Source organism: Anopheles arabiensis, chromosome 2, assembly GCF_016920715.1.
Source record: "Anopheles arabiensis isolate DONGOLA chromosome 2, AaraD3, whole genome shotgun sequence".
In the NCBI taxonomy this organism is placed as follows: Eukaryota; Metazoa; Arthropoda; class Insecta; order Diptera; family Culicidae; genus Anopheles; species Anopheles arabiensis.
This window is the reverse complement of record NC_053517.1, coordinates 61,413,982-61,429,754: the sequence shown is the minus strand read 5'-3', so window position 1 is coordinate 61,429,754 and position 15,773 is coordinate 61,413,982. Positions and strand designations below refer to the sequence as shown.

General features: G+C 41.8%; 1 protein-coding gene across 1 annotated transcript in view; it reads left to right on the top strand.

Moving 5' to 3' along the window:
* Positions 1–7,172, top strand: part of LOC120894123 (barH-like 1 homeobox protein) — a 166,367-nt gene extending 159,195 nt beyond the window's left edge. Inside the window, exons 3-4 of the mRNA XM_040296507.1 lie at positions 6,579–6,674; positions 6,771–7,172. Of these exons, the coding sequence (XP_040152441.1) occupies positions 6,579–6,674; positions 6,771–7,098 (424 nt within the window). The 3' untranslated portion in view covers positions 7,099–7,172. The remainder of the gene's footprint in view (positions 1–6,578; positions 6,675–6,770) is intronic.
* The last annotated feature ends 8,601 nt before the right edge of the window (positions 7,173–15,773 follow it).

Here is a 15,773-nt window from a genome sequence, read left to right as displayed (position 1 = left end):
CTCTTTCGAAGCAAATCCTTCGTGATGAGCGAGAAAGCATGTCACGCATCTCACGTGTTGCCATGCGCACAGCTGCGCGTGTAGATGTGTGAGTGCGCGGAGAAAAATTGATGGATGACGAATGGAGGAAGGGGAAGAGCTTCACTCTGTCGAAGCATCTGAAGGGGGACCGAACGCTCTCTTCACATTTTGCGAAGAATCAGTTTAACTCAAACGCTTGGCAAAGAGGATATACTACTTTAAGGCACTAAATATTTCAGGCAATGGAGTCGTGGTCTATTAGTATTAGTATAAATTATTTCCCTTGCCCCATTTATGAATTAATTTAAAGGAATAAACATTAATCTGAGTAAAATTTCAAAAGTCACTTTTAGCGAAAAACTTTTTCCAAATGTGTTTTGAAATTCTGAATCGATCTTGTAAAGACGGTTTTTCATACAATGCGTACTTTTTAAGATATTTGAAAAAGTACGGTTCATAGGGTGCGCGGATGATATACTAGAAATGCTATTACAATGAAATGCTATTCCGTTCTATCAAATTTCCAGCTGAGCGATTTTGTCTGTTTACGTTAGAACCGCTCCATTATTATTGCGCCTTTACGTCCTCACGCGCGAATTAGCAAATAGTTAAAGTGTTAGGCCCGCTTGTGTTGAACAGTAGATCCACCTACTACCATGTTTCAATTCTCTGATTAAATCGCACGTAATAAATAAATCGAATATCTCTCCTTCCAATTTCAATTAAAAACACATAACCACTGCACATAAGGTAGGAAGATAGATGAGAGGAGGAGGAGGAGGAGGAGGGGCTATAAACACGTACGTAAATATAAGGGGGGCAGGGCGCGCGTGTGAGCGAGAACGCGGCAGCATACGAGAGATTTTTCTTTTTTCTCTTTTGTAGCATTTCGGCTAAACACCCGAGCCTAACTTCGGTAGGAACTGCCTATCAAAGTTGATACACCTTAGAGGTAGAGAACTTCTATCGAAGCTATATCGAAGCAAATTTACTTCGAAAGAGCACGGTTTGGTTGGTTGGGTACGGTCAAAAGCCGAAGATTTTATATTGACCTTTCGCTTTTTCTATCTGTCTCTCGCTCTATTTTGAGTGATTTTCCCTTCGTGAGTATCCACGAGCCTCTTGTGTGGTTGTTGTTGTTGGAAGTTGAAACCGAACCCCCTTCGTGCGCTGCCAAAATCAGCGAAGAACGAAATCGAGTGGCTCAAGCGAAAAAACGAAAAAAATGATGAACGAGTGTGCTGTGACAATAACACACACGCACGCACAAGGCGACACCCAAAATCTGGTGCGATACCCGCTTTCAGTGGAGCAAGTACACATTTGGCCACACCAGCGCTCTGTTCTAGTGCAGGCAGTTTTCTGCAGTCCACGGTGATACTACACACAGCCACGCACTTGGCGATACACGCTGTGTGGTGGACGTTCAGAATTCAGTGGTGCAAATACACACATGCATACACTTAGCGACACACGCTCTGCTGTGCGGTGAGATTTGTGTTCTGTGTCCAGTGGTGCAAATATACACACACACGCACTTGGCTACACACGCAGTACGGCGCGGTTGGCTTGGCAGAAGCGCATACACACATTCACGCAGTAGGCTTCACTTTCAGTCCAGTGAGGTTGGTGCTCGTGTGGTGTTTCAGCGCTTGGCGGATAAACCCCGTAAAAAATGGAGTTTTGTTTAATTTGAAGTAAGTAAAAGTGATTAAAATTATGAACCAACATCCCTCCTTCTAATTAATATCATTTTTCTTCCATTTCATGTGTGTTTCACGGCGAACGGAGACAACAAAAACCTGTGGCTGTGTCGTAGTGTTGGAGCAGTGGCCCGTACAGTGCAGCGAGAAAAACCAGGAGCAACAGCGATGAGGAGCAGAAAGTGCTGTGCTGATTTTTTTTTTCTCACTGTGCGAGTGTAAAAAGTGTTTTTTTTTTTTAATTATGTGCGTTGATTTATAATTAAGTGCAGTGATTATTGTGCAAGTGATGTGTTTTTTTGTATTATATGTTGGTTCGATATTCAATAAATCGAATTACGATAGTATAATGGTGTGCACTGTATCATTTCGGAAAGAAATCCTGGCTAAAAAGGGGGAGGGGACTAATTAAACGAAGGTTCGTGCAGACCCCCGTTCGGGTTTTGCTTCGGCTTCCAGTTTGCTTCGGCTTCGGGACCCGACGGATCACTTGAATAATTTCGCCAATTCAAGTTCTTATTCAAGCGCGTATTCAAAGGATCTCTGAGTGCTGGTGACCGGTGGGCGGTGGAATGTTTATCGAACACAGCCCGTCCGGCAAAATGAGTGTATTTTTTGAGTGATTTGAGTGACGCTGTCGAAATACAGTGTCCTCCCAAGCGCCACAGATTAAGCTTAAACGACCGGAAAATTGAATATCCATAGTAAAAAAATGAAAGCTCCACAGCTTCATTGGTTTGATCAATAGATGGCGTATTACAACTCATCATTATATTGCTATCCTTTTCTTGCAATGCGTTTCGACAAGTTTCATCTTATCATGACCTATATAGCCTTCTAACTTTCTGAGCAAAAATCTATATAAATGGTCGTGTGGTCAGATACGTGGGTATCAACACCAACGACCATTACTCAAATCTCACTTGCTTCAGTACTGGTGGTTTCCGTTGGAGTTTAGTTTTTAAACAATCGTATCGCCGTTCTAGTTCTAGCGATGCATAACTTCAATGCGAAACCATACAACAGTACAGAGGAAATGAGAAAGCTCTCCTCCAAGCGATGAAGCTCTCAACTGGTTGGAGTATCCCACCAACAGATAGCGCCACCAGCTTTTTTGCTATTTTTAGAATGCACGAGTCGTTTGCCGCCTGCTAAACGAAGTCTTTCTATATTCCGTTTAGGTAGAGAGCTTGAGTCGTTTAGAAGCCGTTTAGTGGTCTTTTAGTGGATTTGTGGCACTTGGGCTATCGACCAATGAGTTACACACTCACGCGAGCCCTCCCCCACCCCACCCATAACGGACGGTTCGCTCTGCAGTTCTCAATGTGTTTGTGTTCTTTCGAGCCATGCTACGAATACATGTAAAGATAGTCGTTTCTTTCGTTTCTCGTTTTCTTTCATGAATAGACACGATTGCAAATGCGCACTTATTCTAAAAGCAAACACAAACACGGTCATTTTTGGTTACATTATACACTTTATTGAAACTTAATGTAAACTTTCGTCACACATTTAGAACCTAACAAAAACACACATCATGTCGTCGTCCTGCTAAGTACGACCTCCATCCAGCAAACACATATCTGTGAATAAATGGATCCTTACCTGTCGATCCACGCACTGCATATGCGTCTGTACACACTGTTTTTTTACTTCACACTTCACCAAAACACACCAGCGCACGAGACTTTGACGAAATGCGTATCAACGCACAAACACTGCGCGCGGGACTTAGAACGAACCGCGCACAACCATCTCCGGCAAAGCGTCGCGCTGTACTGGTGGTTTTGTACGCGTAGGAGGGGGGGACATACGGAGCGATGGTTCGATGCTGTAGTGTAAGCGAGATAACGATGTGACGAGCAGATCCAAGTTGGTGAGCTCGCTGAAAGAAGACACACACATTCACAGACGGCTCACCAAAGCACGGTATTTGTATTGGTGTTAGTGAAGCGCGCGTGTAAAACAGAATGCGAACTCTCATCGCAGCGCGTTTCTCCTTGCTTCCTCAAGCTTCCTCATACCCCTCGGCCTGAATCACTCAAAATTTGGGGTCTCATTGTTTGCGTGGAGCAATTCGGTTCGGCTCGGTAAACTTCACGAGGATGCCGGAACAAAAGGGCGCAGACTTTTTCATGATTTTGTATGACTTCGGCTGTTTTGGACCGTGCGTGTAGGCGCATGCAATGGACCATGCCGCCATACTTAGGACTGGCTATCCTGCTATGGGGGGAAATCAAAAAGTTACTGAAAGCCAAGCCCACAAGTGGTACAACCAGGTCTTGACCGACAACGGTTGTTGAGACAAAGAAGAAAAAGAAAACAAAATCTTTAAAAGAATACGAAAAAACGATCAAGCAACAACAACAATGATTCGCGATGCAAGGCTGGTGGCTAGCAATTGCAATAGGCTGTATTCAAAACATTTGATTGATACACGTAAAATACCATTTCGTAACAGCGATAAACAAAAGGAATCAGAGAAGTAGGATTGAGTAAACCAAGCAACATCATAAGTGTTGGGAATATACATGAAAAAAAAAATATTTAAAAAACAAATGAGGCGCATAATAATTTTTCTACAGTGACTTATTTAATACCTGTATTTCAGCGATAATATTTGATACCTATCGTTGCTAATGTTGTAAACATTATCAAATGCTAATAATTTCAAAATACAAAAATAATAACCCTGCCACCCATCATTTCTACCCCAATTAACGTAATTAAATTATTAATGTCAAAAATTTGAGGTGGAGTTGCTGGAAGATAAGGTTCAAACATTGACACAGAAACTGCAGACATGGCATGTTCAAGGATTAAAAGGTAAACAAAGGATTAATAAGAGGAGGGAGTTTTTTAGGAAAGAACTATGATTTTCACTTCAACAATCACTTGCCCTTATCCAGAATGGATGTTTTTTCTCAGTGTATTGCAGTACCACAAGGAATCTTCTCTCCAAATTTGAGCAAAATCGGTCGGGTGTTTAATTTCTAACAAAATATTCACATCACTATATCTTGACGAAACCGTCTAGAAAAGGAAAAGGGAAGGGGAAAAGGATGAAGGTATTTAAAAGGAGCACAATACCAGAAATTATTAGCTACCAATGACAATAACAAATAATATCCTGAGCTATTAGCTACCAATGCTATCAAATTTGACTCAAATCAACGTTGTAGTTATTGCGTGAAGCAAAACTGTAGATCTAGACAAAAGAGATACAAAAACGCCGATTGTTTTTATTAAAAGAAGAAGATTTATATATTTGTCCTGCATATTTGTGCAAATAAAACTTATTAAACTATCTTATTATTAGCATTCGAACTAATCCCTAGATTACCAACCATTATCACCGAAATTGGAAAGTAATAGAATGCTAGTCTTACTAACACGAATCAGACGAAAGTTTAAAATCTAAATGATTAATCCAGTCGTTAAATTGCTTTACCATTGATAATACAGGATCGTTAGCTCCATGAAGTGTGCGTATAGGTACGGTTTAAAGTAAATTGCGCAATCGAAATGTTCTAGCAGATTCATAAATGTTGAACTTTCATATAGAGAAGGTGGATCCGATTCATTCTTAAACAATTTGCTGACAAACACACTTTGAATTATTTTGTGACGATGTTCAAGTGTTTAAAGACTTAATAACAAACAACAGTCTAGTTCAGTAAACCATGCGTGGAACAGATTCTAACTTATTTATCCAACTAGCACTAATATGCTTGCAAAATTCCACTATTCGATTGCAACACTCCATTATATGATTCCAATCCTCAACAGTATGCTTGGAAAAATTTATAATAGAATTGCAACATTCCTCTGACGGATTGAACTATTCCATTATATGATTCAAACCCCTGAATGCTGTCGATGGCAGTCTTCAGATCCGTAACGCAAATAATCTGCAAGCCCTTGTCTAACCAGCCCGCATATTCTGAATGAAATCGATTTTGTTTATAACCAAATTTTTAGAAGTGAATTGTTTGGGCATAAACCCATGTTGTTCCTGGCTGGTGTGGCAGCGTTCATAAGTATGTTGTTTACAACTATTTCTAAAACTTTTGCCACACAACATTCCGACATTATTCGTTAATAGTTAGTTAGCTAGCTGACTCAAAGCTGCTTTGTGTCACCTTTTTTAAATAGCGCGACCATCCATTAAGTTTTTCATTTGCTAGACACCGCACCATGGTCAATTCTTCTTCTTTTGGCTCAACAACCGTTGTCGGTCAAGGCATGCCTGTACCACTTGTGGGGTTGGTTTTCAGTGGCTTATGGATTACCCCCCATAGCAGGATAATCAGTCTTACTAATGGCGACGCCGTCCATTTGAGACTTGAACCCATGACCGGCATGTTGTTAAGTTGTACGAGTTGACGACTGTACCGCCAGACCGGTTAATTTTTGGCTAAACTAGTAAATATGAGTTAAGTCCCGGTCTGGTGGTACAGTCGTCAACTCGTACGAATTAACAACATGCCCGTCATGGATTCAAACCCCTAATACAGGAAAGCATAAGCGACTCCAGCCCGTTGGTGCAGCGAGTTCGGATCGGATCGGGCCAAGGTGTAGGTTCAGTCCAACCTACTGGTGCAGCGAGTTATAAGTACTTTTTACCATGTTGTTTGTTTAGGATACCAGAGGACCATGATTATAAAATAAAGGAAGGTTTGCTTTGCTGGAAAAAGTGAATTTATGAAGCTTTTTTAATTGTTTAATATTAGAGTCGAATGAACATGTTTTACGCTTAATTTTTTGCAAGAAGAATGAATACATTGTTTTATTAGATTTATTTTAAAATATCAGTGTAGCAAAACTATAATGAAAAAATAATATTTTCAACAGGTGTCAAAAATACTTATCAGTTGCAGACAGAAGCGATGTTGCTGATGCATTAAATCTGTCAGAGACGCAGGTTAAAACATGGTATCAGAACCGAAGGTATGTTACATAATACCAAGATTTTTTTTAAAATTATATGTAATATACATATGCAATTTTTTATACCTTATACTTGTTTTGATTCATGCCTTGAAGAACTAAATGGAAACGGCAAAATCAACTTCGCCTGGAACAGCTGAGACATCAGGCTTCTTCATCTCATCATCATTCTATAGAGAAAAAAATAATAAACGTTGCAGCTACAACAAGAGGCCCAATAGCACCACAACATCATCAACAAGCTGATCATCCATCTGGATCATTGCCATCCATGAGAACCGGAAATCAATGTTGTCCCACGCCACCTGCTCTAGTTGTTTCATCATCATCGTTCATTACATCAAACCCATGTAGTTTTCTAACTTCTGCTGCAGCTATTTTCCGGAATGTTGGTCAGCCATGGACGTCAAGTTCTTTGCTCTAGATATCCATGTAAATTGTAAATATCAGTGTTCAATATGCAACAACAAAATAAAAGTGTGTCATTTAATAGAAGAATCCCGAAATGATTATTGAAGATATGTATTTTTTAAATTACACACATGAAAATTTCATACAGGTAATCCACAATACCTCGTATATGAGGATTCTGAAAAATGCGATTTTATAAATTAGACCGAGCCGGTCTCGTAGTACAGTCGTCAACTCGTACGACTTAACAACATACCCGTCATGGGTTCGATCCCCAAATAGACCGTGTCGCCATACGTAGGATTGACTATCCTGCTATGGGGGGAAATCAATCAGTCACTGAAAGCCAAAGCCCACAAGTGGTACAGGCAGGCCTTGACCGACAACGGTTGTTGAGCCAAAGAAGAAGAAGAAGATAAATTTGACAGTTATTCTAGCAAATTGTACTGATTTAACGTACTAATTTTCAAATGTAAAAAAATTCCCTTCTGGTCGCACTTTATAATTCTTTCTAGAAGGTTTGAAAATGTTAGGGGAAGGTAGGTAAAGAAGGACACCTTAACATGTTCAAAATCTAGGAATATATAAATACATCCATCATGAAAATGTGCGTAAGTTATCTTACACTTATCCCTTTCATACTTTCATATCCCATATCCCATTGATTTCCACGTCCTGGTACGTATATTAACCAATTCTTAGCCAAATTTAACGACGGATCATGCAGTCGATAAATTAGGAATTGTAAGCAACACCACTAACACCTCGACGAATGTAGAATCTAAAACGTTATTTAAATATCGGGCACTAACCGCTGAATTTCACTAGCTGGCATAACAAAAGTGTAAAACTTTCCTTTAGGTAATTGCTCCGCGAAAAGTCCGCGACCGCAGCATGTTTGAGGGACTTCTATTAAAGATAAAGTCACTTTTTCCATTGATGAGGCCCTTTCCGTTTTAAGTTCGTAGGTTGAAACAAGGTTATTAGACTCTATACAGGTTACGACAGAGCGATTGAGAGGGTCACCATTTTGTAAACCTTGTTTACAATTTGTCTGTCAAAATCGACGCTGGTCAGCTGATGGTTGGAATAAACAACATAAATAAGATTGAAGAAGCTGAAACTAACGCTTCAAGTTTTCTTCATCCTACCACGTTCCATCGTTAATAGAATACGACTTCTTTGTTGGCCTGTTCAATGCTGAGTAAGTTCTGCTGATTTGCCAAGGATATCATCCCATTGTTTACACTGTACCGTTTGTTCTCCAGGTTTGAAATTGTAATCACAGCTTCTGGGGACGAGGGTTGCCGTCTAGCAGCAGCATTGTTAAAAATGATGAGACATTATGCAGTCCTGAACGCGACCCTACTGCGATGTGTGGGAAGCGGCAAAGCTCCATTCCGATTCGCCACAATCGTCGGGTTCAGGGTGATCGTCTATGCTGCTCCTGTTCTAGTTCCGGTTCATAGGAAACGAATGTTTGTGCTGTTCCGGCTGCAGTCTTGTTCCAGTGGGGGTCGAGGATTCATGCCACCTCGGGTGTAGCTTAATTTAAGTGCTAGAGCGAAAAGACGAGCGATTAATGTCATCCCGGCAGCTGCTAGTGTTAAACAACGGCGGGGGTCCATTTCATTTATGCTCGAGTCAATTACAACATCAGAGCGAAAAGGATGTTTGAAGCATTTGTGGTGGGTACCACCACATCATCATAGGTGACAAATCCCCACATTTGTGTGAGACGAGTGCATTGCACGGCAGACAAAAGAGTGTGTCCAAAGGTTGGTCATGTAGGTGCTCTCGGTAGGGGTACAGTTGATACTCATACATGTTTTGTACATAGTGTTTGTTCAGGCACAGCCCTGTCACTTCATATCGTGCTTAACGAAACACGAACATTCTTCGTTCAATTTCGAGTGTTCGGCTCGATCGAGTAGTTTATAAATAACAGTGTATGTCGCGAATAAACTCTCTCTTCCAATTTTGCTGCACAACGAATAACTGCTGGTAAATATTAAAGGTTTGAAAGTTACACCGAAACGCGGAAAATAAATTATCCGAAATAGTGAGATTGAACAGTGTTTATTTTATGTAAATAAAAATAAAAAATATTATGTATATTTTGTGATTTCGTAAATTGTTGTGACGAAAGTTATGAAAATTACACTTTGTCAACCTTATAGAGGGAAATCGTATTTGATAAATGCTTCCGAAAAACACAAATATATTTGAAATTTTAATTTCTAATTATTATTGTTACAACGGGCTCCTTAAACATTAGCTGGTATCGCGAAAGAATTGGTTTAAAATTAACAGTCGTTAAAAATTAACCAGAGTCGTTAAAAATTGCTAGAATTTGGCATCGCGAACGCATTGAGTTCATTTGTTAATTTTAACGACTGGTCCTATGCCGCCGTTAAACAAACGACTGTCAAGAGCGTATGCGATACAAATTAACAGTCGTTTAATTATACTGCTCGAATTATTTCCCCGTGTTTGCCTATATGCGATATCGAGCAGTCGTTAACTGTTTTGACGGTCGTTTATTTTAACAGGAATGAACAACAAATGAACTCGGTTAAACCAAAATGAACTTTGAACGACTGTTAAAAAGAGTTCATTTATTCGCGATGCCGGCTATTAACTCAATTTTACCTCCTTCTCATTCTCCTTGGTCAGCGATCCAACAACTCACGCACGTTCTTCCATACACACACTAGTAAAAGGCGGGGCAACTGGAACTCACCGGGTCGGAGCAATCCGAAGCATCCCGGAGTCGTGCGGGTCAACCTGAAACCTACAAATAGATGTAGTAGGTGCAACGATTTCGTTAGATACGAGAAAGTATAAGCAATTCTGACCGATTGGTGCAGCGAGTACGGATCGGATATTGAACCTACTTTGATCTGACCCACACTCGCTGCACCAACGAGTCGGAGTCGCTTATGCTTTCTTACAACTACTAATCGTTCGAGTCAACTCGAAGTCCTTACTTCCTCGGGTCGGATTTGTTTCCGACTCCGATCTAGAACAACCGCTCCACTTGCGGGTCGGAATCATTGATAATGCATGATGTGCGTTACCCTATGATGTGCGTTACCCTATTGCCTTTTTTTAACAAACGGGCTTGTTTTATTAATACTATCATCGTTATTTAGTACAAACATATAAGCCCTCGTCCCAGTCCACAGGGTAGGGATCTTGGAAAGGGATTGTTGTTTGCTCATAACGAGCCTCTCTTTCCCCTGCTTTGCAGCACCTATCACCATTTCATTATATTTTTATTAAGTTTATTTATTTTTCCAACTGTTCTTCGCTTGCTACTCATTCTAGCGGACATCTCCCTTTCTGCCAGATGAAAGCCTTCCTTAACGTTTTCCTCGTAGTACAACTGACACACTAGCGGGCGGCCACGTCGGCCTCTATCGCTGCGACCAACTCTGCCGCATTTAGCTCATTGCGGGGCTCCTCAACAGACGGTCGGTCTGAGCTTCCCTCAATTACTCGGCCGTCATCGTCTTCCTCCGATGCAATATTCGGGCCGTTCCTTTTCGTCGAACAATTGCCGCAGCATGTTCGTTGACCCGATGGGTTCTTACCCGATTCAGCTCACATCGTGAAGCGGTAGATGGTGACGGTGGAGGGGAAGGGGACCGTTCGCCCCGGCGTTCCTCTCTTTCCCGCGCACGCTGCTCTCTACGTCTCGCATAACGTCGATTATTACGAGCGGCAACCAGCTCCGCTCTATGTGCCGTAATTTCCTCCAGCTCGGCCCCGCGCTGAGCCATGTCCTCAGCTGCGCGATTGGCCCTTTCCGCATCCCAGGAACGCTGCAATTTCACAGTTATTTGTCGAGCGGCTTCACTGATACGACTCCAGGTGGCTTGGTCTCGCAACATATGCTGCTGAAGGGTATCTGGCCGAACCGGATCTGGGCCACCCTCGCCAAGCAGCTCTTGTCGGACACTATCAAAACGGGGACACTCGAACATCACATGTTCTGCATCTTCTGGTACAACGACACACCACTGGCAGTCCGGGGACGACGTGAAACCCTTGATACATAAGTACTCCCAGAAAAAAAACCATGTCCCGAGAGCACCTGTGCCAAATGGAAGGACATGTCTCCATGTTTCCGTACCTGCCAGGTTCCAATGTTGGCCAACACGCGATGAGCTCATGTCTTGGATTCTCACTTACTCGATTTCTCCCTTGTCACAACTGTTAATTTATCACAAAATTAGTAATTATAAAATTACAAAATAATTAAATAAATCAAAACTTACAATATTTAACACCAAACACTATACCATTGCACGATTGCAATCCAGACAAATTGTAAACAAACCAGTCCAATCGTAAACAAACCATTCCAATTTGTCTGTCAAAATTTTCATTCATTTTTTATTGGAAATCGGCCAAAACGGGCTTTTGTCGTAACCTGTATAGAGTCTAATAACCTTGGGCATGCTGGTATCGTTGTCTCGCTCGCACTAGTGCAGCGTGTTCCTATGTGCGCTCCATTTCTTGCTACCACACGAAATCGTCAGTTCAGCTCAAGCGTTCGCCTTGAAAGTTTTCGAAAGTGATCGAAGTTTCGCTAAGTGTTGAAGTGTTGTGCAGTATTGCAGTATTATATTCATCATTTATCTTAAATGTATTGAGCGTATTGAGCGAGCGCAGTAAACACAACCGTTGCTGTCGATTGCCAATGCTCAACTGAGGTTTTTATTCTAGATTCTAGTTCAATGTATTTACAAGTGTACAGTTGTATATGTGAATATGTTAAGCACGGTTTCCACGTATTGAATTGGTATCTCAACAAAATGTGTGATTTGCGCTGCTTTATTTCAATGGCTGTTTTTGCTGTATTGAACATCAACAAAGGGATCAACGCAGTTAGGCGGCTATTTGAAATACGACGATTTTTTTAATATAAAGAATGTGTGTGGTTTGCAGCAAGATTGTGTGAAGCTATGTGTTTAAATGTGCTTTTATTTGCAATAAAAGTGATAAAATGTAAACCAAGTTTGATGTGTTCAAGTTTTTGTTTTGATTCGGGTGCACTAAGTCCGAATGAAGGGAAGCGCACAGCGCGCTACGAAAAAAACGAGCGGAAGGGGGTGTCAGTCCAGCGCAGCGCAATTCGCTGGAATCAAGTGGGAGGGGGTACACTGGTGGACATAAAAATAGAAATTTTTTTCTGTGACCGAAAAACATAGTTCTTGTCGGAAATATTTGGTAGCCCTGAAAAGGACTGTTTAAGTGGTTGTTGGGAGGTGGTGTTGCGGTGTTCCAAAGAGCGGAAACTTATTCTAACAGTCAATGTGATGACCGTTATTCGCTATCACTTCCTCATAGCGTAGGGCCGTATCGCCGATGAGGTTACGGCATTCGCTTCTGTCTATGCGTTTCCACATAGCCTTGCAGCGTCTCCATAGCGAATCGGCAGGACGTGCATGCTTGTTCTTAAGCTGACGCTTGAGAGTTGACCACAGATTCTCAATCGGGTTGAGGTCTGGACTCAACGCAGGCCACGGTAGAACTTGCACATCCTCGTTTGCCAAAAAACATTTAACTGTTCGCGATGTATGCTTTGAGTCGTTATCGTGCTGAAAGATGTAATGCTCTTCGTCTCCGAATTTTTGTCGGGCGTGTGGCAACATCTTACGACGTAGTATGTTTCTATACCCTTCCGAGTTCAGTGTCCCTTTGATACGGAACAAAGGACCCGGGCCGTGCCAGGAGAAGCAACCCCACACCATTACGTGGCCGCCTCCGTGCTTTAGGGTTTCTATAGTATTTTTTGGATGATACGCCTGTTTAGGAAGGCGCCAGAAGTATTTAGTGCCGTCCGAACCATCCAGATTGATTCTGGACTCATCCGAAAAAAATATTTTGCTCCACCAAAAGATGGATGCAGCTAAATGCTCTTCGGCAAACCGAATGCGCGCTTCTACGTGGTGCGGCATTAGCTTACGAACCTTTCGTGGTTTCCGGGCACAGAACCCACCGGCGTGTAATCGGCGCGACACCGTTTTCGCCGAAACTTGCAATCTAAGCTCCTGCTTAATACGATTGCAAGTTTTGAAAGGGTCCGCCCTGATTATCTCAACCGTCTGCGCGTCAACGTCGGCCGTTGTTTTTCGCGGACGACCTGTGGATTTACCCGTAGCCTCGCTACGAATGGCGTTGTCCACAAACGTCCGCGAACGGCCGAACGCCTTGCAGATGGTTTTGATAGGCACGTTCTCACGATACAAACCCTGAATATGTTTCCGCTCCTCTGGAGTGCAGTGCTTTCCGCGACCCATGATGAACTTGTGGAATTTTCAAATCGCAAACATTCACCTTTACCACTGAATGAAGAATGAAGCGCAACACGGTTTGGATCTTTTTTTATACTACCGAAAAACGATGCCGTTACTCAAAACTCAGATAAGTAGCGCACCACAAATGCGAGTATAAAAGGCAAACAAACAGCGATTGCAAATTCAGTACGCCTCGAACGTTAGGCGAAAGAACTCCGCAGGAGCCAAAGCCTCTCTAAACCATACTAACAACTACATACGCCTCGATCTGTTGGCGATAAGAGGCCAACGAACTCCGCAGGAGCCAAAGCCTCTCTAAACCATACTAACAACAACAACAACTGTTGGCGATGACACACAGCCTCCGCAACAAAGTTCGACACCGACAAACCCCGAGCTTATCCTCGAAGCTTTAGCAAACAATATAAGTGAATTCCGGTATGATGCAGAGTCGGGAGCAACATTTAAGGCATGGTTTGAGCGGTATGAAGATCTGTTTCTACGGGACGCTTCCCGACTCGACGACGGTGCAAAAGTAAGGCTCCTAGGACGTAAGCTGGGCACCGTAGAACATGCACGTTATACCAGTTTTATTTTACCCCGCGCACCCCGTGACATGTCATTCGATGAGACAGTTGAAAAATTAACGGCGCTTTTCGGCAGAACAGAGTCTCTACTAAGCAAACGCTACAAGACACAAGGCAAATCAGTGTCCAGGAAAGAACAAGCAACGGGAAGAAACCCAACAAAGAAATCCAGCGCGTACCTTGGTGGTGACGATGACGATTCGCGTTGTGTGTGTGTTTCGTGAACAATGGGAAATTTCCGATGAATTCTGACGGAACATGGATTGTCGATTCTGGGTCGTCGGAGCATACATCGAATAATAAGAGTTTATTTCGCGAGTTAAGGAAATTAAGTTCACCAGTGAATATTTCGGCAGCGAAAGAAAATCAGTTTATTACAGCTTGGCATGAAGGTGATATAGTATTTGATCGTGGTGGTAATGATGAAATTCCAGTTACCCTGAAAAACGTTTTGTATGTGCCGGAAGCTCCTACAAATTTGTTATCCATACGGAAAATAACAAATAGTGGTTTTAAAGTTATTTTTGATGATGGGTGCGTAGAAGTGTTAACAAAACGAGGGAAATTAATAGTGAAAGGAGAGTTACGTGGAAAACTGTATTGGTTGAATTTCAACAATTCGAACACACATGAGGCGTATTATTCTTGTGGACAAATTCCACGGAACCTAGAACAATGGCATCGTTGATTTGGCCATCTTAGTTTCAAAAATTTGGATAAGCTGATGAAAGGTGATGTGGTTCGCGGTTTGGATGTGTCGGACAAGAGAAGCCTCGGAAACGAAAATGTGTTTTGTGAAGCACGTAATACAGCACATCTCTGACGATGTAAACGATGATGACGAACCAAATGTGCAAATCGAGAAATCTGGTGAAACATCTGAACCGAGCTCAGTAGACGAAAGTTTCCGGACATGCGACGAAGAAGAAGCGATGGATGATCGATCTGATGAACGCGAAGAAGCTGAATCATCAAGTCGTCGATCTGATAGAGAACGTAAACCACTCGGATGGCATGAAAACTATGAGGTGGATTATGTGGGGTTTGTATTAAGTGCAACAACGTTTGTGAATGATTTACCGCGATCTTTAGAAGAAGCAAAGAATAGGCCTGATTGGAATAAGTGGAAAATAGCAGTCCAAGATGAAATGAATTCGCTTCAGAGTAACAAAACATGGTCTTTAGTACAACTCCCAAAAGGTAGAAAAACAATATCATGCAAATTGGTTTTCAAGATATATATATATATATATATATATATATATATATATATATATATATATATATATATATATATATATATATATATATATATATATATATATATATATATATATATATATATATATATATATATATATATATATATATATATATATATATATGTAAGAATAGTGGCAAAATGGTATTGCCTGATGCGAATCGGAATATTGTTATAAAGAAGAGAACTTGGGCTGAGCAGTCAGTCGTTGATCAGAACTCAATAAAGCAACACCGTCAAAAGAGAAAAAGTCTGTGTCAACGTTCTCCCTCATTCGGTCCACCTCCTCCACCCCCTCGGTTGGTTTTGCGGTTGTCGTGATCCGGTTGTGCCGAGCATTGTTCTCCAGTGTTGGAGTATTCGGCGCCTTCCCTCATTCCTTTCCGCTCTCGTCTCCCTATCTTACATTTGGTGTCAGAAGTGGGATCACGACGAACGCGATTTTGGGACAAGTGTGAATTTCCTGGAAATTCGGTTGCGATCGACGTTGTGTGGAGTGAGGCGGTGAGGCATCAAAGCGCTGGGTGCGCTG